The sequence below is a fragment of the Serinus canaria genome, chromosome 25, assembly GCF_022539315.1.
Source record: "Serinus canaria isolate serCan28SL12 chromosome 25, serCan2020, whole genome shotgun sequence".
NCBI lineage: Eukaryota > Metazoa > Chordata > Aves > Passeriformes > Fringillidae > Serinus > Serinus canaria.
In genome coordinates, this window is record NC_066338.1 from 13,890,353 (window position 1) to 13,916,204 (window position 25,852).

General features: G+C 60.4%; 1 protein-coding gene and 1 long non-coding RNA gene across 2 annotated transcripts in view; both read right to left on the reverse strand.

Moving 5' to 3' along the window:
* SYNGAP1 (synaptic Ras GTPase activating protein 1) overlaps nt 1–25,852 on the reverse strand; it is a 40,885-nt gene that overhangs the window by 653 nt on the left and 14,380 nt on the right. Inside the window, exons 7-14 of the mRNA XM_050984850.1 lie at nt 23,794–23,938; nt 23,467–23,703; nt 16,205–16,406; nt 13,762–13,937; nt 11,882–11,923; nt 7,509–8,388; nt 3,598–3,771; nt 955–1,166 (exon numbers count right to left, since the gene is read on the reverse strand). Of these exons, the coding sequence (XP_050840807.1) occupies nt 955–1,166; nt 3,598–3,771; nt 7,509–8,388; nt 11,882–11,923; nt 13,762–13,937; nt 16,205–16,406; nt 23,467–23,703; nt 23,794–23,938 (2,068 nt within the window). The remainder of the gene's footprint in view (nt 1–954; nt 1,167–3,597; nt 3,772–7,508; nt 8,389–11,881; nt 11,924–13,761; nt 13,938–16,204; nt 16,407–23,466; nt 23,704–23,793; nt 23,939–25,852) is intronic.
* LOC127060707 (uncharacterized) lies at nt 2,039–2,646 on the reverse strand. The gene is made up of 3 exons (XR_007780012.1): nt 2,431–2,646; nt 2,253–2,304; nt 2,039–2,210 (listed from the first exon to the last, which is right to left on the reverse strand). It is a non-coding gene; the product is annotated as an uncharacterized LOC127060707 (long non-coding RNA).

The window sequence follows — 25,852 nt, forward strand, 5'->3', positions numbered from 1 at the left end:
CAGTGTCCCCATGTCCCCGTGTGTCTCCAGTGTCCGGCTGTCTCCGTGTGTCCCCTCACCGTCTCCCGATGGAAAAAAAAATGCTCCTTGATCTGCGAGTCCCTGTCCTGTCCCCAATGTCCCTGTGGCCCGGCCTGTCCCCGGGTGTCCCCGTGTGTCCCCCCGGTCCCTGTGTTGGCCCCGCGGTCCCCTGTGTCCCTTCCCTCACCGGCCTATGAGGATGTCTGAGTCGTGCGAGTCCCCACATGGTAGTCCCCTAGTCCCTGCAGTTTCCCCATGTCCCCGTGTGTCCCCAGTGTCCCTTTGTGTCCCCATGTCCCCGTGTGTCCCCAACGTCCCCCGGTGTCCCCGCTGTCCCCGTGTGTCCCTCACCGGCCGATGATGCTCTTGATCTGCGAGTCCCTGTCTGTCCCCAAAGTCCCTGTGTCCCCCTGTCCCTGTGTGTCCCCAGTGTCCCCATGTCCCCGCTGTCCCCGTGTGTCCCCGTGTCCCCAGTGTCCCCGCATGTGTCCTTCCGTGTCCCGCTGTCCCCCTGTCCCTGTCATGCCTGCATGGGTCCCGTGTCGCGTCCCGTCCCCGGTGTGTCCCCAGTGTGTCCCCATGTGTCCCGTTGTCCCCCCGCTGTCCCCGTGTGTCCCTCACCGGCCGATGATGCTCTTGATCTGCCAGTCCCTGTGTGCCCCTGTCCCTGTCTGTCCCCATGTCCCTGTGTCCCCACTGTCCCCGTGTGTCCCCGTGTCCCCAGTGTCCCCGCTGTCCCCGCTGTCCCCGTGTGTCCCTCACCGGCCGATGATGCTCTTGATCTGTGAGTCCCCCTGTCCCTGTCTGTCCCCGCTGTCTCCCCAATGTCCCTGTGTCCCAGTGTCCCTGTCTGTCCCCGTGTGTCCCCGTGTCCCCGTGTCCCCAGTGTCCCCAGTGTCCCCGCTGTCCCCGCTGTCCCCGTGTGTCCCTCACCTGCCGATGATGCTCTTGATCTGCGAGTCCTTCTCCTGCTGCTGCTGCCGGAGCCGTTTCTCGCTGAGCTCCAGGCGCTGCTGGTACTGCAGGAGGATGCGGCTGGTCTGCTCCTCCTGCGTCACCAGGCGCCGCTCGTACTCCTCCAGCTTGCGGTTGGACATGTGCAGCCGCTCCTTCAGCGAGTGGATCTCCTCCTCGTACTCCTTCACCTGTCAAAGAGACACTGCAGGGCACCTGGGCACACCTGGGCACACCTGGGCACACCTACACCCTGCTACGGGCACACCTGGCACACCTGGACACAGCTACAGGCACACCTGGGCACACCTACACCCTGCTACGGGCACACCTGGCACACCTGGGCACACCTATGGGCACACCTGGCACACCCTGCTACGGGCACACCTGGCACACCTGGGCACACCTGGGCACACCTACACCACCCCCTGTCCCTGTGCAGCCGCTCCTTCAGCGAGTGGATCTCCTCCTCGTACTCCTTCACCTGCCAAAGGGACACTGCAGGGCACCTGGGCACACCTGGGCACACCTGGGCACACCTACACCCCGCTACGGGCACACCTGGCACACCTGGGCACAGCTACGGGCACACCTGGGCACACCTACACCCCACTACGGGCACACCTGGCACACCTGGACACACCTACACCCCGCTATGGGCACACCTGGCACACCTGGGCACAGCTATGGGCACACCTAGCACACCTGGGAACCCCTACACCCCGCTACAGGCACACCTGGCACACCTGGGCACAGCTGGCACACCTGGGCACACCTGGGTGCACCTGGGCACAGCTACAGCACCTGGGAAATCTGCAGACACCTGTCACACCTGGGCACACCTGACACACCTGGATCTCCTCCCTGTACTCCTCCACCTGACACACCTGAGACCCACCAGCATCATCTCCTGAGGTGCACAGGATCACCTCCTGGAGCCTGCACACCTGGGCACACCTGGATCCCTGCACACCTGGGCACACCTGGATCTCTGCTCACCTGAACATGGGCACACCTGGGCCCACCTGGATCCCTGCTCACCTGGATCCCTGCACACCTGGGCACACCTGGATCCCTGCACACCTGGGCACACCTGGATCCCTGCACACCTGAACATGGGCACACCTGGGCACACCTGGATCCCTGCACACCTGGGCCCACCTGGATCCCTGCACACCTGGATTCCTGCACACCTGGGCACACCTGGATCCCTGCACACCTGGATTCCTGCTCACCTGGGCACACCTGGATCCCTGCTCACCTGGATCCCTGCACACCTGGGCACACCTGGATCCCTGCACACCTGAACATGGGCACACCTGGGCACACCTGGATCCCTGCACACCTGGGCACACCTGGATCTCTGCTCACCTGAACATGGGCACACCTGGGCACACCTGGATCCCTGCTCACCTGGATCCCTGCACACCTGGGCACACCTGGATCCCTGCTCACCTGGATCCCTGCACACCTGGGCCCACCTGGATCCCTGCACACCTGGATCCCTGCACACCTGGGCCCACCTGGATCCCTGCACACCTGGGCACACCTGGATCCCTGCACACCTGGATTCCTGCTCACCTGGGCACACCTGGATCCCTGCACACCTGAACATCGGCGCACCTGGGCACACCTGGATCCCTGCTCACCTGGGCACACCTGGATCCCTGCACACCTGAGATCCATCCCATGGATCCCTGAACACCTGGGCACACCTGGGCACACCTGGATACTGGGATATCTGCATACCTGGATCCCTGCACACCAGAACACCACCAGCATCGTCCGCCAGATCCCTGCACACCTGAGCACACCTGGGCAAACCTGGGCACACCTGTATCCCTGCACACCTGAGCACACCTGGGCACACCTGTATCCCTGCACACCTGAGCACACCTGGGCACACCTGTATCCCTGCACACCTGAGCACACCTGGGCACACCTGTATCCCTGAACACCTGGGCACACCTGGGCACACCTGTATCCCTGCACACCTGAGCACACCTGGGCACACCTGGGCACACCTGCGGCAGTCACACCTGCCCTACCCGGTCCAGCCAGCTCTCGTCCATGGACTTGGAGCACTCCTTCAGCTTGTACCCTCACACACCTGTGTCACACACACCTGTCACACCTGTCACACCTGTCACACCTGTGGCAGTCACACCTGCCCTACCCGGTCCAGCCGGCTCTCGTCCATGGATTTGGAGCACTCCTTGAGCTTGTACCCTCACACACCTGTGTCACACACACACACACCTGTGTCACACACACCTGTCACACCTGTCACACCTGTCACCCTCACAACTGCGGCAGTCACACTGCCCTACCCGTCCAGCCGGCTCTCGTCCATGGACTTGGAGCACTCCTTGAGCTCTGTCCTCACACACCTTGTCACACACACCTGTGTCACACACACACACACCTGTGTCACACACCCCCTCACACCTGTCCACCGACTGCCAGTCAACCTGCCCTACCCGTCCACCGGCTCGCATGACTTGGAGCACTCCTTGAGCTTGTACCCTCACACACCTGTGTCACACACACACACACCTGTATCACACACACCTGTCACACCTGTCACACCTGTCACACCTGTGGCAGTCACACCTGCCCTACCCGGTCCAGCCGGCTCTCGTCCATGGATTTGGAGTACTCCTTCAGCTTGTACTCCTCGCGCTCGATGTGCGCGCTCTCGATGTCGGCCGACAGGTGCGGCATGTTGGACACCCAGGCCACCGTGCGCTCGGCCGCCGGCAGCACCGGGTTCAGCGTGGACGGCGTCTGCGACGCCTGCGGGGACACCGGGGACAGCGGGGGACACGGGGACACGGGGGACATGGGGACACGGGGGAGGCACCGGGACACGGGGGACATGGGGACACGGGGGACATGGGGACATGGGGGGCACCGGGACATGGGGGGGGACACCAGGACACAGGAGACATTGGGGACACAGGAACATGGGGACACAGGGATACGGGGACAGTGAGGGGACACGGGAACATGGGAACATGGGGACACAGGGACATGGGGACAGTGAGGGGACATGGGAACATGGGGACATGGGGACACGGGGACAGTGAGGGGACATGGGAACATGGGAACATGGGGACATGGGGACACAGGGATACGGGGACAGTGAGGGGACATGGGAACATGGGGACACAGGGATACGGGGACAGTGAGGGGACATGGGAACATGGGGACACAGGGACATGGGGACAGTGAGGGGACACGGGAACATGGGGACACGGGGACACAGGACATGGGGACAGTGAGGGGACATGGGGACATGGGAACATGGGGACACAGGACATGGGGACAGTGAGGGGACATGGGAACATGGGGACACAGGGACATGGGGACAGTGAGGGGACATGGGAACATGGGGACATCGGGACACAGGACATGGGGACAGTGAGGGGACACTGGGAACTGGGAACATGGGGACATGGGGACCAGGACATGGGGACAGTGAGGGGACATGGGACAGTGTGGGGACACAGGGACACAGGACATGGGGACAGTGAGGGGACATGGGGACATGGGAACATGGGGACACAGGGATACGGGGACAGTGAGGGGACATGCGGACATGGGAATATGGGGACACAGGGACATGGGGACAGTGAGGGGACACAGGGGGACATACGGGGGACATGGGGACAAGAGGACATGGGGGAGGACACAGGGACACGGGAACAGCGAGGGGACACGGGGACATGGGGACACAGGAATGTGGGGACAGTGGGATACAGGGACACGGGGGACAGCAAGGGGACATGGGGGGGACACCGGGACACGGGGACATGGGGGACACGGGGGCACCGGGGACATGGGGGGGACATAGGGACACGGGGGACATCGGGGACATGGGGGACATGGGGACACAGGGGCGACACAGGGACACGGGGGACATCAGGACACGGGGACAGCAAGGGGACATCAGGGACATCGGGGACATGGGGGGGACATCGGGACACGGGGAACAGCAAGGGGACATGGGGACAGTGAGGGGACACAGGGACACAGTGAGGGGACACGGGGACAGTGTGGGGATATCGGGGACACACGTGGGACATGGGGACGTGGGGGGGGACACCGGGACATGGGGGGGACACAGGGACACGGGGACACGGGGGGGACACCAGGACACAGGGACAGCGAGGGGACATGGGGACAATGAGGGGACACAGGGACACGGGGACACGGGGGGACATCAGGGGACACAGGGACACGGGGACAGCGAGGGGACATGGGCACACAGTGCGGGGACACAGGGGACACACAGGGGACATGGGGACACAGGGGGGCACCGGGACACGGGGGACAGGGAGGGGACACGAGGGGACACCGGGACACGGGGACAGCGAGGGGACACGGGGGGACACCGGGACACAGGGATGATGAGGGGACACAGTGTGAGGACATGGGGACACACGGGGGACATCGGGGACATGGGGGGAACACCAGGACACAGGGGACATGGGGGACATGGGGACAAGGGGACATGGGGGGGACACAGGGACACCAGGGACACGGGGGACACATGGGGGACATGGGGGGACACGGGGACATGGGGACAGTGAGGGGACACAGGGACACGGGGACAGCGGGACATGAGGACAGTGAGGGGACACAGGGACATGGGGACACAGGGACATGGGGACAGTGAGGGGACACGGGGACACAGTGTGGGGACATGGGCAAAGGGACATGGGGACACAGGGGGACAGTGAGGGGACATGGGGACAGTGAGGGGACATGGGAACATGGGGACATGGACATGGGGACAGTGTGGGGACACGGGGACATGGGGACAGTGGGGATAGTGAGGGGACACAGGGACACCAAGGGGACACCGGGACATGCAGGGGACACAGAGGGAACACACAGGGACAGTGAGGGGACAGCATGGGGACAGTGGGGACAGTGTGGGGACATGGGGACAGTGAGGGGACACAGGGGGACGGGGAGGGGGCACAGGGACAGGGAGGGGACACAGAGGCAGCACCGAGGGACACCAGGACAGTGAGGGGACAGCGTGGGGACAAGGGGGGTATGGAGGGGACATGGGGACAGCGAGGGGACAGTGAGAGGACAGCGTGGAGATACCGGGAGTGAGGAGACAGTGAGGGGACGTGGGGACATGGGGACACAGGGACAGTGAGGGGACATGGGGACAGTGAGGGGACATGGGGACATGGGGACAGTGAGGGGACACAGGGACAGTGAGGGGACATGGGGACAGTGAGGGGACACGGGGACATCAGGGCAATACGGGGATATGGCAGAGATGGGGGACACGGGGACACGGGGATAAAGGGGGACATTGGGGACACCGGGGGGACGGTGGGGACAGCGGGCAGACATGGGGACACAGGGGACACAGGGATGGGGGGACACAGGAGGACATGGGGGGACACAGGGGGACACAGAGATGAGTTTGGTTGGCCCTTCACCACCCTGTCCCCAGCATGTCCCCATGTCCCCCAGTGTCCCCATGTCCCCTGTCCCCATGTCTGCCCAGTGTCCCCAATGTCCCCCAGTGTCCCCTGTCCCCACAACCACCCAACACCCTGCACATCCCCAACCCCCAATGTCCCCAATGTCCCCCAATGTCCCCAATGTCCCCCACATCCCCCAATGTCCCCCAGTGTCCCCATGTTCTCACAGCTCCCAACACCCCCCCATCCCCCCACTGTCCCCAATGTCCCCACACCCCCCCAATGTCCCCAATGTCCCCACACCCCCCTATGTGTCCCCATGTCCCCCACTGTCCCCATGTCCCCACACCTCCCAACACCCCGCACATCCCCAATGCCTCTCACACTCCCCAGTGTCCCCAAAGTCCCCCACACCCCGCAATGTCCCGCATGTCCCCAATGTCCCCTCTGTCCCCTCTGTCCCCACTGTCCCCACTCTCCCCTCTGTCCACTCTGTCCCCACTGTCCTCGCTGTCCCTTCTGTCCCCGCCGCTGTCCCCCCAATCCCCGCGCTGTCCCCGCTGCTGTCCCCGCCGCTGTCCCCGCTGTCCCCATTGTCCCCTCTATCCCCCCTGTCCCCGCCGCTGTCCCCGCTGTCCCCATTGTCCCCTCTATCCCCCCTGTCCCCGCCGCTGTCCCCGCTGTCCCCGCGCTGTCCCCGCTGTCCCCGCCGCTGTCCCCGCGCTGTCCCCCCTATCCCCGCCACTGTCCCCGCTGTCCCTGCCGCTGTCCCCGCTGTCCCCATTGTCCCCTCTATCCCCCCTGTCCCCGCCGCTGTCCCCGCTGTCCCCGCCGCTGTCCCCGCGCTGTCCCCGCCGCTGTCCCCGCTGTCCCCGCGCTGTCCCCCCTATCCCCGCCGCTGTCCCCGCTGTCCCCGCCGCTGTCTCCCCTATCCCAGCTGCTGTCCCCGCTGTCCCCGCCGCTGTCCCCGCTGCCCCCGCGCTGTCCCCGCCGCTGTCCCCCCTATCCCCGCTGTCCCCGCGCTGTCCCCGCCGCTGTCCCCGCGCTGTCCCCGCCGCTGTCCCCGCGCTGTCCCCTCACCTGCTTGGTGACGGGCGGTTTCATGCCGGCCACCGAGGCCTCCTTGGCCAGCGAGGGCTGGCGGGAGCGGGCCGGGCCGTAGGCGGGCTCGGGCGAGGCCAGCAGGTTCCCGCTGGCCGGGCGCGGCTTCTGGGGCACCCCCAGCGCCGAGGGCCCCCCGCCCCCTTTCCCGGCCCGCGACCCCCGCGGGGTGGGCGGCGGGGGGGCCCCGATGGTGATCTGGGGGGGGGCCAGCGTGTCCTGGAGCGACAGCTGCCTGCGGCCGAAGTCGCCTCCCGGCCGCCCGAACTCGTCGCTGTAGCTGTGGCTGTGCGTGATGTGTTTTTGGGGAGGGGTCGCCAGCTCCTCGCTCTTGCTGTAGCCGTGCAGCGGCGGCGGGGGGACGCCCCCGAAGTGTCCCCCCTCTCCGCCGCCCCCCTCGCCCCTCCCGCCGCCCCCTCCGCCCCCGTCGGGGCCGCGCAGGGGTCCGTCGGCGGCCAGGTGGAAGAGCGGGTTCTGGAAGGAGAGCGGCACCCGCAGCTGCGGCCCGCCGGGCTCGGGCACGCCCAGGCGCGGCGGGGCCAGGCTGGAGGCGCTGCCCTGCGAGAGCCGCCCGGGCCGCAGCCCCCCCTGGCCCGCGCCCCCCGGCGCAGCGCCCCCGGCCAGCAGCTCGGCCGGCAGGCTGGGGATGCTGTCCACGCGTCCGTCCTGCAGGTCCAGCATGGAGACGCTCTTGCCGACCCCCAGCGCGCCGCCGCGGCCGCCCTCGGGCTCGGTCAGGTCCGAGCTGCTGGTGCAGTAGGCGGGCGAGGAGCGGGCGAGCGGCGGGCGGCTCAGCACCAGCACCTCCGGAGGACCCTTCTCCTGCGGCGGGGACGGCAGGCGCGGCACGTCCATGGAGCTGCGGGAAGGGAGGACGGACGGATGGACCGGCGGGGACGGACAGGGGCAGGGGCGGGGGGGATGTGGGCGGGATGGATGGGGGTTTTATGGGATCTTGGGGATGTGGGGTGGGATAGAGGTGGGATATGGGGTGATGGATGGATATTGGGGGGATGTGGGGTGGGATGGGGAGTGGATGGGGGGCTGGTTATGGATATTGTGGGGATTTGGTGGCGAGATGGGGGTGTGGGATCTTGGGTGGATGTTTTGGTTTGTGTTGGTGGGGGTGGTGATGCTTGTTGTGGCTGTTTGGTTTATGGGGATATTGGGGGGGATTGGGGCGGGGTCGGAGTGGGATGTGGGTGATGGGTTATGGGATATTGGGTGGGATTGTGGTTCGGTGATGGGGGTTATGAGGATATTGGGGGGGAATGTGACGGTGGGATATGGGGCGGGATGGGTGATGGATGGGGTGATGGGGATGTTGGGGGGGCTTGGGGAGTGGGATGGGGAGTGGGATGGGGGTTATGGGTATGAGGATATTGGGGGGATGTGGGCTGGCGGGATGAGAGTTATGGGGATATTGGGGGGATGTGGGGCGGGATGGGGGGCGGGATGAGAGTTATGGGGATATTGGGGGGGATGTGGGGCGGGATTGGGGCGGATGGGGTGATGGGGATATTGGGGGGGATGTGGGGTGGGATTGGGTTACAGCGGTGTGGGGTACAGGGATGGGGGTATGGAATGGGGTGGGATGGAGGTTGGGATGGGGGGCGCGGGGATATAGGGTGGGATATGGGGCGGGATGTGGGGTATGGGGATATTGAGGGGGATGTGGAGTGGAAATCTGGGGCACGAAGGGTGTGGGGTGTGCTGGAGGGTGGACGGGGATCTGGGGCGGGCTGGTGGTGGTGGGATATGGGGCGGGATGGGGGGGGTGGGATATGCGGGCAGGGATGTGGGGTACTGGGGATGCGAGGCAGGAATGTGGGGGTACGGGGGTGTGGGGTGGGATGGGGGTTACAGCCATGTTTGGGGTATAGGGGACTGGGGGGGAATGGATATGGGGTGGGATGGGGGGTGGGGGATACCGGGGCGGGATGGGTGTTATGGGGATATTTGGGGTGGGATGTGGGGCGAGATGGTGGGTGATGGGGATATGCGGGGGGGATGTGGGGTGGGATGGGGGCACGATGGGTATGGGGTACGTGGGTGTGGTGGACGGGGATGGGTGGTGTGGGATCTGGGGTGGGATAATGGGACGGGATGGGGGTTATGGGAGAATTGGGGGGGGGGGATGTGGGGATGGATGGGGGGGGGAGTGGTGTGGGGTACGGGGATGGAGGGTATGGAATATGGGGTGGGATATGGGGCGGGATGGGGTGGTACGGGAGATGGGGAGGGCAGGATGTGGGGGTACGGGGGTGGGGGTGGGGATGGGGGCCCGACGGTGTGAGGTACAGGGATGGGGGTTATGGGAGCTTATGGGGTGGGGGATATGGGGTGGGATGTGGGGTGGGATTGCGGGGCGGGATGGGGGGTGATGGGGATATTGGGGGGGATATGGGGATGGGGGGTACGGGGAATGGGGGGTTACGGGACGTGGCGGTTTGGATACTGGGGTGGTGATGGGGGGTGGGATGATGTGGGGAAGGGGTTGTACGAACGGCGGTGTGGGGTATACGGGGATGGGGGTGTGGGATATGGGGTGGGATATGGGCAGGATGTGGGGTAACGGGATTGGGGTGTGGAGATATGGGGTGGTGGGATATGGGGCAGGATGGGCGGTACGGGGATGGGGTATGCGGATTTTGGGGTGGGATGGGGGTGAATGGGGATCTTGGGGGGGCGGATGTGGGGTGGGGATGGGGGGGTCCGGGAGTGGTGTCGGTGAGGGTCCGCCGTCGAATCTGTGGCCCTCTGGGGGGCTGTGGGGTGGTGGGCTGGGCTCTGGGGGACTCCACTGGGGCCCCCGGGCTGTGGGTGGGGCTGTGGGGGTGGGCTGGGGGGGGTCCGGGGGTTTGTGTGGGTGTGGGCCTAGTGTGGCGCTGGGGGCGGAAAGGGCCCTGGGGTGTGCGGGTGGGGGCTCTGGGCTCGGGGCTCTGGGCTGGGGGCGGGGGGCTGGGGGGTGGCGGGCTGGGGGATTGGGCTCGGGCTCTGGCCTGGGGGCTGGGGGGTGGAGGCTCGGGCTCTGGGCTGGGGGCTGGGGCTAGGCTTGGGCTTCTGGGCGGGCGGGCTGGGGCATCTGGGTGGGGGCTGCGGGGGCTGGGGGCTCCTGGGGTGGGGCGGCTGGGGGCTCCTGGGGCTGGGGCCTGGGGGGCATGGGGGCTGGGGTTCTAGGGGGTTGGAGGCGATGGCGAGGGATGGAGGGGACATGGGATGGGGGATGGGGGATGGGGGATGGAGAACACGCACGGGATGAGGGCGGTTGGACACGGCCCCAATTCCCAATTCCCATTTGTGGGATCGCTGTCCCACTGCTGTCCCTGTCCTGGCCCATCCCCGAATGTTCCCATCCCCAACATTCCCATCCCCAACATTCCCATCCCAAACATCCCAAACATCCCCATCCCAAACATCCCCATCCCAAACATCCCATCCCAAACATTCCCATCCCAATCACTCCCATCCCAAACATCCCAAACATCCCAAACTTTCCCATCCCAAGCATCCCAATCATTGCCATCCCAATCATTGCCATCCCAAACATCCCCATCCCAAACATTCCCATCCCACCCCAAATGTTCCTGTCCCCATCCCTGTCCCCAATCCCGGTTTCATCCCCACCCCAGTCCCAACCACCATCCCCATCCTGATCCCAGTTCCCAAACCCCAAACCCCAAATTCCAAATATCATTCCAATCCCAAACCCCAATTCCCAATTCCCAAACCCCAAAATCCCAAACCACAATTCCCAAAATCCCAAACCCCAAAATCCCAATTCCCAAACCCCAATTCCCAAACCCCAAAATCCCAAATCCCAAACCCCCAAACCCAAATTCCCAAACCCAAATTCCCAAACCCCAACCCCGCAAATCTCTCAAACCCCAATTCCCAAAATCCTAAACCCCAAAATCCCAAACCCCAATTCCCAAAATCCCAATTCCCAAACCCCCAATTCCCAATTCCCAAACCCCAATTCCCAAACCCCAGAATCCCAAACCCCAATTCCCAAAATCCCATATCACAATTCCCAAACCCCAATTCCCAAAATTCCAATTCCCAAATCCCCAAAATCCCAAACCCCAAAACCCAAAACCCCAAATCCCAATTCCCAAAATCCCATATCACATCCCAGACCCCAAACCCCAATTCCCAAACTCCAATTCCCGAGCCCCAAATCCCAAACCCCAAAATCCCAAACCCCAATTCCCAAATCCCAAACCTCCAAATCCCAAACCCCAAAACCCAAAACCCCAAATCCCAATTCCCAAATCCCAGACCCCAAACCCCAAAATCCCAAATCCCAGACCCCAATTCCCAGTTCCCAAATTCCGAAGCCCCCCCCTCACCTGTTGAGCCCCCGGACCATGTAGGACTGGAGATCCACAGAGCTGTGGGGACAGGGACAGGTGAGAGCCCCAGGTGAGACCCCCAGGTGAGACCCCGGGGACACCTGGGACAGGTGGGGACAGGGACAGGTGAGAGCCCCAGGTGAGACCCCCAGGTGAGACCCCGGGGACACCTGGGACAGGTGGGGACAGGGACAGGTGAGAGCCAGGTGAGACCCCCAGGTGAGAGCCCGGGGACACCTGGGACAGGTGGGGACAGGGACAGGTGAGAGCCAGGTGAGACCCCCAGGTGAGACCCCGGGGACACCTGGGACAGGTGGGGACAGGGACAGGTGAGAGCCAGGTGAGACCCCCAGGTGAGAGCCCGGGGACACCTGGGACAGGTGGGGACAGGGACAGGTGAGAGCCCCAGGTGAGACCCCCAGTGAGAGCCCGGGGACACCAGGGACAGGTGGGGACAGGGACAGGTGAGAGCCCCAGGTGAGACCCCCAGGTGAGAGCCCGGGGACACCTGGGACAGGTGGGGACAGGGACAGGTGAGAGCCCCAGGTGAGACCCCCAGGTAAGACCCCGGGGACACCTGGGACAGGTGAGGACATGGGGGGACCCGGGGCAGGACAGGTGACACCCCCGGGGACACCTGGGACAGGTGGGGACAGGGACAGGTGAGAGCCAGGTGAGACCCCCAGGTGAGAGCCCGGGGACACCTGGGACAGGTGGGGACAGGGACAGGTGAGAGCCAGGTGAGACCCCCAGGTGAGAGCCCGGGGACACCTGGGACAGGTGGGGACAGGGACAGGTGAGAGCCAGGTGAGACCCCCAGGTGAGACCCCCAGGTGAGATCCCGGGGACCGGTGGGGACATGGGGGAATCCGGGGTAGGACAGGTGAGACCCCTGGGGACACCTGGGACAGGTGGGGACACCCAGGGGGACACTGGGACAGGACAGGTGACACCCCCAGGGACACCTGGGACAGGTGGGGACACCCAGGGGGACACAAGGGCAGGACAGGTGACACCCCTGGGGACACCTGGGACAGGTGAGGACACCAGGGGGACACTAGGGCAGGACAGGTGACACCCCCAGGTGAAACCCAGGGACACCTGGGACAGGTGGGGACACCCAGGGGGACACTGGGGCAGGACAGGTGAGACCTCTGGGGACACCTGGGACAGGTGGGGACACCCGGGGGAACACTAGGGCAGGACAGGTGACACCCCCAGGGACACCTGGGACAGGTGGGGACACCCAGGGGAACACAGGAGGGGAAAGGTGACAGCCCAGGTGAGACGCGGCAATGACAGGTGGCATTGGGGGTCACAGGTGGGGTGGGAAGGTCCCACAGGTATTTCGGGTCACCATGGGGACATGGAGGAAAGGGGTCACAGGTGGGCGTGGCCACCCCAGGTGAGACCAGGTGAGACAGGGGGACACCTCGACAACTCAAGCAGACATGGGGGGGGGGGTGACAGGTGGGTGGGGCCACCAGGTGAGGCCAGGTGAGACCTCGGCCACAGAACCGGACACAAAAGGGGAGGCTGACAGGTGGGAGTGAGGGCCACCAGGTGAGGCCAGGTGAGGCTGACAGGTGAGAGTGAGGGCCACCAGGTGAGGCCAGGTGAGGCTGAGAGGTGAGAGTGAGGGCCACCAGGTGAGGACCAGGTGAGGCTGACAGGTGAGAGTGAGGGCCACCAGGTGAGGCCAGGTGAGGCTGACAGGTGAGACGGACACCAGGTGAGGCCAGGTGAGGCTGAGAGGTGAGAGTGAGGGCCACCAGGTGAGACAGGGGGCCACGATGGAGGGGGTGGAGCCAGCCCAGGTGAGACCGTGGCCGCAGAGGGGGACGCGGGGGGGGGCGGGGCCGGGCAGGTGCGCTCACCTGTTGAGGTCGCGCACGAGGTAGGGCTGCAGGTCGGCCGAGGGCCCGCGCAGCACCAGCCCCTTGGGCGGCAGCCGCTCGCCCTGGCTGGGCTGGCGCTGCAGGTGAGGGTTCCGCAGCGCCACGCTGATGTCCGTCAGCAGCCGCGGCAGCGGGCCCAGCTTCAGCAGCGCCTCCTGCGGGCAGGTGAGCGCACCTGAGTGCACCTGGGAACACCTGAGCACACCTGAGACCTTAACTAGGGGAACCCCAATGGCTGCGATAGGGCCCAGCTTCAGCAGCGCCTCCTGTGGGCAGGTGAGCGCACCTGAGTGCACCTGGGAACACCTGGGGGCACCTGAGCACACCTGGGGGCACCTGAGTGCACCTGAGACCTTAAATAGGGGAACCCCAATGGCTGCTATAAGGCCCAGCTTCAGCAGGGCCTCCTGCGGGCAGGTGAGCGCACCTGAGTGCACCTGTGCACACCTGGGGGCACCTGAGCACACCTGAGTGTACCTGAGACCTTAAATAGGGGAACCCTAACGGCTGTGATAGGGCCCAGCTTCAGCAGCGCCTCCTGCGGGCAGGTGAGCGCACCTGAGCGCACCTGGGAACACCTGAGCACACCTGAGACCTTAACTAGGGGAACCCCAATGGCTGCGATAGGGCCCAGCTTCAGCAGCGCCTCCTGTGGGCAGGTGAGCGCACCTGAGTGCACCTGGGAACCCGGGGGCACCTGCAACTGGGGGCACCTGAGCACGCTGAGCCTTATGGGGAACCCCAATGGCTGCGATAAGGCCCAGCTTCAGCAGCGCCTCCTGTGGGCAGGTGAGCGCACCTGAGTGCACCTGGGAACACCTGGGGGCACCTGAGCACACCTGGGAACACCTGGGAACAGCTGGGGGCACCTGAGCACAGCTGAGACCTTAAATAGGGGAACCCCAATGGCTGCTATAAGGCCCAGCTTCAGCAGGGCCTCCTGCGGGCAGGTGAGCGCACCTGAGTGCACCTGTGCACACCTGGGAACACCTGAGCACACCTGAGACCTTAACTAGGGGAACCCCAATGGCTGCGATAGGGCCCAACTTCAGCAGCGCCTCCTGCGGGCAGGTGAGCGCACCTGAGTGCACCTGTGCACACCTGAGCACAGCTGAGTGCACCTGGGAACACCTGGGGGCACCTGGGACCTCATCCAGGGGAACCCCAATGGCTGCGATAGGGCCCAGCTTCAGCAGCGCCTCCTGCGGGCAGGTGAGCACACCTGAGCACACCTGAGCACACCTGGGCCTCATCCAGAGGAACCCCAATGACTGTGACAGGGGCCCAGCTTCAGCAGCGCCTCCAGCTGGGGGCACTCAGCACACCTGGGCACACCTGGGCACACCTGAGGAGCTCACCTGGGCCGGTGGGATCCCTGGGACCTCACCTGGGGGGACCCCCAGGAAGCTCCCATGGTGGGACACTGGTGGGAGGACACCTGTGGAGGCTGGGGGGCTCACCTGCCCATGGCCACCCCCAGGTGAGGCTGAGCCTGCACAGGTGATGCCGTGGCCATGCAGGTGAGGCTGAGCCCACACAGGTGAGGCAGCGGCGGGCTCCCCAGGTGTGCCCAGGTGTGTTACCTTGCTGAGCTGGCTCATGACCTCCCAGACCAACTCAGGCAGGACGACCATCCCCATGGTCACCCCCAGGTGAGGCTGGAGCTGCACAGGTGAGGTTGAGCCTGCACAGATGAGGCTGAGCCCGCACAGGTGAGTCCATGGTGGGCTCCCCAGGTGCGGCCAGGTGCGGTACCTTGCTGAGCTGGCTCATAGGACGACCATCCCCATGGCCACCCCAGGTGAGGCTGAGCCCACACAGGTGAGGCTGAGCCCACACAGGTGAGGCTGAGCCCGCACAGGTGAGGCCATGGCAGGCTCCCCAGGTGCACCCAGGTGCGGTACCTTGCTGAGCTGGCTCATGACCTCCCAGACCAACTCAGGCAGGACGACCATCCCCATGGCCACCCCCAGGTGAGGCTGAGCCCACACAGGTGAGGCCATGGCCACCCCCAGGTGAGGCTGAGCCCGCACAGGTGAGGCCGCGGCGGGCTCCCCAGGTGCGCCCAGGTGCGGTACCTTGCTGAGCTGGCTCATGATCTCCCAGACCAACTGAGGCAGGACAACCATCCCCATGTCCACCCCCAGGTGAGGCTGAGCCCACACAGGTGAGTCTGAGCCCGCACAGGTAAGGCTGAGCCCACACAGGTGAGGCCATGGTGGGCTCCCCAGGTGCGCCCAGGTGCGGTACCTTGCTGAGCTGGCTCATGACCTCCCAGGGCAGCGCGTGCAGGACAACCAACCCCATGGCCACCCCCAGGTGAGTCTGTGACCGCACAGGTGAGGCTGAGCCCGCACAGGTGAGGCTGAGCCCGCACAGGTGAGGCCATGGCGGGCTCCCCAGGTGTGGCCAGGTGCGGTACCTTGCTGAGCTGGCTCATGACCTCCCAGAGCAGCGCGTGCAGCGTGGACAGCTCGCGGCCCAGGTCGATGTAGCCCTCGAAGCTGGTGCTGTTGGTCAGCGTGTCCAGGTTGGAGATCTCGTACAGGAACTGCTGCATGCTGGCCCACTCCAGCTCCAGGAACTCGTTCATGAACGCCATGTACTCCTCCTTGCTCCCGAACCTGCCGCAGGTGCGCCCAGGTGAGGGCGGGGCCGGCACAGCAGGTGGGCCCCAGCAGGTGAGGGCGGGGCCGGCAGGTGGGCAGGGACACCCAACAGGTGAGGGTGAGGCTGGCAGGTGGGCAGGGACACCCAGCAGGTGAGGGTGAGGCCAGCAGGTGGGCAGGGACACCCAACAGGTGAGGGTGAGGCCAGCAGGTGGGCAGGGACACCCAACAGGTGAGGGTGAGGCCAGCAGGTGGGCAGGGACACCCAAAGGTGAGGGTGGGCTGCAGGTGGGCAGGACACCCACAGTGAGGGTAGGCCAGCAGGTGGGCAGGGACACCCAACAGGTGAGGGTGAGGCTGGCAGGTGGGCAGGGACACCCAACAGGTGAGGGTGAGGCCAGCAGGTGGGCAGGGACACCCAACAGGTGAGGGTGAGGCCAGCAGGTGGGCAGGGACACCCCCAGCAGGTGAGGGTGAGGCCAGCAGGAGGGCAGGGACACCCAACAGGTGAGGGTGAGGCCAGCAGATGGGCAGGGACACCCAACAGGTGAGGGTGGGTTCAGCAGGTGGGCAGGGACACCCAACAGGTGAGGGTGGAGCTGGCAGGTGGGCAGGGACACCCAACAGGTGAGGGTGGGGCCAGCAGATGGGCAGGGACACCCCCACAGGTGAGGGTGAGGCCAGCAGGTGGGCAGGGACACCCAACAGGTGAGGGTGGAGCTGGCAGGTGGGCAGGGACACCCAGCAGGTGAGGGTGAGGCCAGCAGGTGGGCAGGGACACCCAACAGGTGAGGGTGAGGAGCTGGCAGGTGGGCAGGGACACCCAACAGGTGAGGGTGGAGCCAGCAGATGGGCAGGGACACCCCCAGCAGTGAGGGTGGAGGCCAGCAGGTGGGCAGGGATACCCAACAGGTGAGGGTGAGGCCAGCAGGTGGGCAGGGACACCCAACAGGTGAGGGTGGAGCTGGCAGGTGGGCAGGGACACCCAACAGGGGAGGGTGAGGCCAGCAGGAGGGCAGGGACACCCAACAGGTGAGGGTGAGGCTGGCAGGTGGGCAGGGATACCCAACAGGTGAGGGTGGGTTCAGCAGGTGGGCAGGGACACCCAACAGGTGAGGGTGAGGCCAGCAGGTGGGCAGGGATACCCAACAGGTGAGGGCAGGGCCAGCAGGTGGGCAGGGACACCCTCAGCAGGTGAGGGCGGAGCTGCCAGGTGGGTGGGAACACCTCCTGACAGGTCAGGGTGGGCCTGGCAGGTGGGCAGGGACACCCCCAGCACACGAGGGCGGGGCTGGTAGGTGAGGGCAAGGACACCCTCAGTAGGTGAGGGCGGGGCCACCTGGTGGGCGGAGACAGCCCCGACAGGTGAGAGTGGGGCTGGAAGTTGGGTGGGAGTCCCCCCAGCAGGTGAGGGCGGGTCCATCAGGTGGGCGGGGACATCCCTAGGAGGTGGGGGTTGCCCTGGCAGGTGGGCAGGAACATCCCTGGGCAGAGGAGGGCGGGGCCGACAGGTAGGCCCTGGCAGGTGAAGGATGTCCCCAGTGTGAGGGGTGGGGTGGGAGGTGGCAGGTGAGGGGTGGGGAAGGGTGGGAAGGGGGTTGTCCATCATCCGTCATCATCATTGTCATCCGTCGTCATCATCATCATCAACCATCATCATCAACCATCATCATCCTTCATCATCCATCATCCATCGTCATCCTCCATCATCATCCTTCATCCATTGTCATCCTCACCATCAACCATCATCATCCATCATCCATCGTCATTATCAAAATCAACCATCATCAACCATCATCATCCTTCATCATCCATCATCCATCGTCATCCTCCATCGTCATCCTTCATCCATTGTCATCCTCACCATCAACCATCATCATCCATCATCCATCGTCATTATCAAAATCAACCATCATCATCAACCATCATCATCCTTCATCCATCATCATCCATCGTCACCATCATCATCAACCATCATCCTTCATCCATCATCATCATCATCATCATCAACCATCATCCATCATCAACCATCATCCCTCATCCATCTCATCATCATCAACCATCATCCATCATCAACCATCATCATCCTTCATCATCCTTCATCCATCATCATCCATCATCATCATCATCATCAACCATCATCCATCATCAACCATCATCATCCATCATCCTTCATCATCCTTCATCCATCATCATCCATCATCCATCATCACCATCATCATCCTTCATCCATCATCATCCATCGTCACCATCATCATCAACCATCATCCTTCATCCATCGTCATCATCATCATCATCAACCATCATCCATCATCAACCATCATCATCCTTCATCATCCTTCATCATCCTTCATCCATCATCATCCATCGTCACCATCATCATCAACCATCATCCTTCATCCATCGTCATCCTCCATCATCATCCTTCATCCATCATCATCCATCGTCATCCATCATCAACCATCATCCATCATCAACCATCATCATCCTTCATCCATCATCATCATTGTCATCCATCGTCACCATCATCATCAACCATCATCCTTCATCCATCATCATCCTCCATCCATTGCCATCCTCCATCATCATCATCCATCATCCATCATCTGTTGTCATCCATTGTCATCATCATCCTCATTCATCCATCCATCCAAGATCACCTGTCATCCATCCATCATCCATCATCATCCATCCTCCATCCTCCATCATCATCCATCAACCATCCATCCTTCCATCGTCATCCTCCATCATCCATCCATCCATCATCCTCGTCCATCCATCCATTCCATCCATCCATCATCATCAACCATCATCCATCATCAACCATCCTTCATCATCAACCATCATCCATCATCAACCATCATCCATCATCCACCATCCATCATCATCTGCTGTCATCCACTGTCATCATCATCCTCATCCATCCATCCATCATCATCCTTCATCCATTGTCATCATCCATCATCATCCTCATCCATCATCCATCCACAATCATCTGTCATCCATCCATCCATCCATCCATCCATCCATCATCCTTCATCCACTGTCATCACCCATCATCATCCATCATCCATCATCATCCTTCATCCATCGTCATCAACCATAATCCATTCATCATCAACCTTCATCCACTGTAATCTTCAATCATCATCCACCACCATCGTCATCATCATCATCATCACCATCATCATCATGTCTCATTTGTCATCCATCATCATCATCTGTCATCCATCATCATCCTTCATCCATTGTCATCCTTCATCCATCATCATCCACCATCCATCATCATCTGTTGTCATCAATTGTCATCATCATCCTCATCCATCCATCCATGATCACCTGTCATCCATCCATCATCATCCTTCATCCATTGTCATCTTCCATTATCATCCATCATCATCCACCATTATCATCCATCATCATCTGTCATCCATGGTTATCTGTCATCCATTGTCATCATCATCATCATCATCATCATCATCATCCATACTCCCCATTCATCCATCCATCATCATCTGTCATCCATCATCATCATCCACAGTCACCATCCACCATCCATCATCATCATCATCAACCCCTGTTATCATGCATCATCCATCCATCCATCCATCCATCCATCCATCCATCCATCCATCCATCCATCCATCCATCATCATCCATTGTCACCATCCACTGTCCATCCATCATCTCTCATCCATCAGCATCCATCATCCATCATCATCATCAACCACTGTGATCACCCATCATCATCCAGCATCCATCATCATCCATTGTCACCATCCATCATAAACCATCATCACCTGTCATCCATCATCCATTGCCAGCCATCATCCATCTTCATCCACCTTCCATCATCATCTGTAAACCATCATGACCCACCATCCATCATCCTCATCATCAACCATTGTTATCATCCATCATCATCACCTGTCATCCATCATCCATTGCCAGCCATCATCCATCTTCATCCACCTTCCATCATCATCTGCAAACCATCATGACCCACCATCCATCATCCTCATCATCAACCATTGTTATCATCCATCATCATCACCTGTCATCCATCATCCATTGCCAGCCATCATCCATCTTCATCCACCTTCCATCATCATCTGCAAACCATCATGACCCACCATCCATCATCCTCATCATCAACCATTGTTATCATCCATCGTCATCGATCATCCATCATCATCACCTGTCATCCATCATCCATCATCACCCATCATCCATCATCATTTGTCATCCATCATCCATCATCCATCATCCATCATCATCATTAACGACAGTTATCACCCATCATAATCCATCATCCATCATCATCCATCTTCATCCACCTTCCATCATCATCTGTGATCCATCATGACCCACCAACCCATCATCCTCATCATCAACCACTGTGATCACCCATCATCCATCATCATGCATCATCCATCATCCATCATCACCTGTGATTCATCAGGACCCAACATCCATCATCATCATCATCATCATCAACCAGTTATCACCCATCATAATCCATCATCCATCATCATCTATTGTCACCATCCATCATCCATCCATCATCACCTGTGATCCATCATCCCTTCTCAGCACCTGAGACCACCCTCAGCATCATCCATCATCACCTGTCATCCATCACCCATCATCATCCATCATCACCTGTCATCCATCATCATCCACCTTCCATCATCATCTGTGATCAATCATGACCCACCATCCATCATCCTCATCATCATTAACAACTGTTATCACCCATCATAACCCATCATTCATCATCATCCATTTTCATCATCCATCATCCATCCATCACCTGTGATCCATCATGACCCACCATCCATCATCATCATCATCAACCATTGTTATCATCCACCATCATCCATCATCCATCATCATCACCTGTCATCCATCATCCATCCATCACCCATCATCCATCATCATTTGTCATCCATCATCCATCATCTATCATCCATCATCCATCTTCCCCTGTCATCCATCATCCATCATCCATCATCCATCATCATCATCGGCCACTGTTATCATCCATCATCACCTGTCATCCATCATCCATCATCTATCATCCATCATCATCATCAACCACTGCTATCACCCATCATCATCCATCATCATCCATCATCCATTGTCACCATCCATCATCCATGCATCATCGCCTGTCATCCATCAACCATCCTCAGCACCTGAGACGACCCTCAGCATCATCCATTATCACCTGTCATCCATCATCATCCACCTTCCACCATCACCTGTGATCCTTCATGACCCACCATCCAACATCATCACCATCAACCACTGCTATCACTCATCATAATCCATCATCCATCATCATCACCTGTCATCCATCATCCGTCATCACCCATCATCCATCATCATTTGTCATCCATCATCCATCATCCATCCATCATCATCATCATTAACGACTGTTATCACCCATCATAATCCATCATCATCCATCATCCATCATCCATCCATCACCTGTGATCCATCATGACCCACCATCCATCATCATCATTAACGACTGTTATTACCCATCATCCATCATCATCCATCATCATCCATCATCCATCCATCATCATCATCATTAACGACTGTTATCACCCATCATAATCCATCATCCATCATCATCACCTGTCATCCATCATCAGTCATCACCTATCATCAATCATCATTTGTCATCCATCATCCATCATCCATCCATCATCATCATCATTAACGACTGTTATCACCCATCATAATCCATCATCATCCATCATCCATCATCACCTGTGATCCATCATGACCCACCATCCATCATCATCATTAACGACTGTTATTACCCATCATCCATCATCATCCATCATCATCCATCATCATCCATCATCCATCCATCACCATCTATTGTCACCATCCATCATCCATCCATCATCACCATCATCCATCATCCATTCTCAGCACCTGAGACCACCCTCAGCATCATCCATCATCATCACCTGTCATCCATCATCCATCATCATCACCTGTCATCCATCACCCATCATCATCAATCATCCATCATCACCTGTGATTCATCATGGCCCGCCATCCATCATGCTCATCATCAACCACTGCTATCACCCATCAGAACCCATCATCCATCATCCATCATCCATCATCATCCACCTTCAATCATCATCTGTGATCCTTCATGACCCACCATCCATCATCATCATCATCAACCACTGCTATCACCCATCATAATCCATCATCCATCGTCATCTGTCATCCATCATCATCCATTGTCATCATCCATCCACCATCCATTATCCATCCATCATCCATCCTCCATCCCATCCATCCTCATCCATCCATCCTCCATCCATCCATCCATCCATCACCATCCATCCATCCATCCATCCATCCATCCATCCATCCATCCATCCATCCTCCATCCATCCATCCATCATCCATCCATCATCCATCCATCCATCCATCCTCCATCCATCCATCCCCATCCATCCATCCATCCATCCATCCATCCATCCATCCCCATCCATCCATCCATCCATCCTCCATCCATCCATCCATCCACCATCCTCCATCCATCCATCCATCCATCCATCCATCCACCTCATCCATCATCCATCCACCATCCATCCATCCATCCATCCATCCATCCATCCATCCATCATCACCTCATCCACTCCATCCTCATCCATCATCCATCATCATCCATCATCCATCCACCATCCATCCATCATCCATCATCATCCATCATCCATCCACCATCCATCATCCATCATCACCTGTCATCCATCATCCATCATCATCCATCATCCATCCACCATCCGTCATCCATCCATCATCACCTGTCATCCATCATCCATCATCATCCATCATCCATCATCATCCATCATCCATCATCCATCCATCATCACCTGTCATCCATCATCACTTGTGATCCATCATGACCCACCACCATCCTCACCATCAACCACGGCCATCACCCACCCGATGGTCCCCACCCATCCATCTCCGCCCATCCCCCCGCCCCACCCCCACCCCCACCCCTCCCTGCCCCCCCCGCCGCTGCCGCCCTCACTTGGTGAAGTTGGCCAAGTTCTGGATGACCTTGGCGATGAGGGTCAGCGTCCGCGCCGTCTGCTCGTCGGGGTACTCCTGCATGAGGCCGAAGAGGCTGGGGGACATCACGGCGGGGCACAGGAAGCGCAGGAAGAGCGAGGCGCTGATCAGGCGGTCGGCGATGTCCTCGCGCCCGCGCTCGGCGCAGCGCAGCCGCCACGAGGCGAACACCTCCTTCAGCTCCCGTGGGAACACGCTGCACACGGCGTCACCCGGCGTCACTCGGCGTCACCCGGCGTCACCCTGGGACGTCCCCGGGGTGTCCCCGCCGCGTCCCCGCACTCACCAGTGGGAGTTGACCACCTTGCAGAGCGCCAGCTCGCAGCACATGCGCAGGTTGGCCTGGTGGTCGGCCAGCGTGGAGGCCGAGCACTTCATGGGGTCCACCTCGCAGTTCTCCTCCGACTCGTAGAGAGCGCGGATGAACTCGCCTGCGGCACGGCGCGGGCAGGGGGAACCGCGGGGACACCAGGGGGACACCAAGGGGTGGGGGGAGAAGAGACAGGACTGTGTCATGGAGGGGGGAAGGGACCACCCAAAGATCTCATGATGGTGGTGATGGAGCATGGCCATGAGTGGGGACCACCCAATGCTCTCATGGTGATGGTGGTGATGGAACATGGCCATGAGTGGGGACCATCCAAAGATCTCATGGTGATGGAACCTGGCCGTGAGTGGGGACCACCCAAAGATCTCATGATGGTGGGGATGGAGCATGGCCATGAGTGAGGACCGCCCAATGCTCTCATGGTGATGGAACATGGCCATGAGTGGGGACCGCCCAATGGTCTCCTGATGGTGGTGATGGAGCAAGGCCATGAGTGGGGACCACCCAAAGATCTCATGGTGATGGTGGGGACGGAGCATGGCCATGAGTGAGAACCACCCAATGGTCTCATGGTGATGGAACATGGCCATGAGTGGGGACCGCCCAATGGTCTCCTGATGGTGATGGAACATAGCCGTGAGTGATGAACACCCAAAGATCTCCTGATGGTGGGGATGGAACATGGCCATGAGTGGGGACCGCCCAAAGATCTCATGATGGTGGTGATGGAACATGGCCATGAGTGATGAACACCCAAAGATCTCACAATGGTGGGATGGAACAAGGCCATGAGTAGGGACCACCCAAAGATCTCATGGTGATGGAACATGGCCATGAGTGATGAACACCCAAAGATCTCATGGTGATGGAACATGGCCATGAGTGAGAACCACCCAATGCTCTCATGGTGATGGAGCATGGCCATGAGTGAGAACCACCCAAAGATCTCACGATGGTGGGGATGGATCATGGCCATGAGTGATGAACACCCAAAGATCTCATGGTGATGGAACATGGCCATGGGTGGGGACCACCCAAAGATCTCATGGTGATGGAACCTGGCCATGAGTGATGAACACCCAAAGATCTCATGGTGATGGAACATGGCCATGAGGGGGGACCACCCAAATGTCTCCTGATGGTGGTGATGGAACATGGCCAGGAGTGGGGACCATCCAATGATTTCATGGCCATGAGTGAGGACCACCCAATGACCTAACGGCCATGACAGTGACCACACAACAATGTGATGGCCATGAGTGGGACCACCCAAAGATCTCCTGAGGGTGGTGATGGAACATGGCCATGAGTGAGGACCACCCAATGACCTAATGGCCATGAGTGAGGACCACCCAATGACCTATGGCCATCATGGAGGAACCTGGCCTATGAGCCATGATGAGGACCACCCATCATAATGGCCATGAGTTGGGCCTGAGTGAGGACCACCCAATGACATAACGCCATGACTGTGTCATTGATGTGAGAAGGGACCACCCAAAGTTCTCCTGATGGTGGGGATGGAACATGGCCTGGAGTGGGACCCACCCAATGACCTTAGGGACCATCCCATGATTTTCAATGGCCATTAGTGAGGGCACCCCACAATGACCTGAATGGCAACCTGGCCTCAGTGACCACACAACAATGTGATGGCCATGAATGGGGACCACCCAAAGATCTCCTGAGGGTGGTGATGGAACATGGCCATGAGTGAGGACCACCCAATGACCTAATGGCCATGAGTGAGGACCACCCAATGACCTAATGGCCATGAGTGAGGACCACCCAATGACCTAATGGCCATGAGTGGGGACCACCCAATGACCTAATGGCCATGAGTGGGGACCACCCAATGACCTAATGGCCATGAGTGAGGACCACCCAATGACATAATGGCCATGAGTGGGGACCACCCAGCTGTGTCATTGATGTGAGAAGGGACCACCCAAAGATCTGCTGATGGTGGGGATGGAACATGGCCTTGAGTAGGGACCACCCAATGACCTAATAGCCA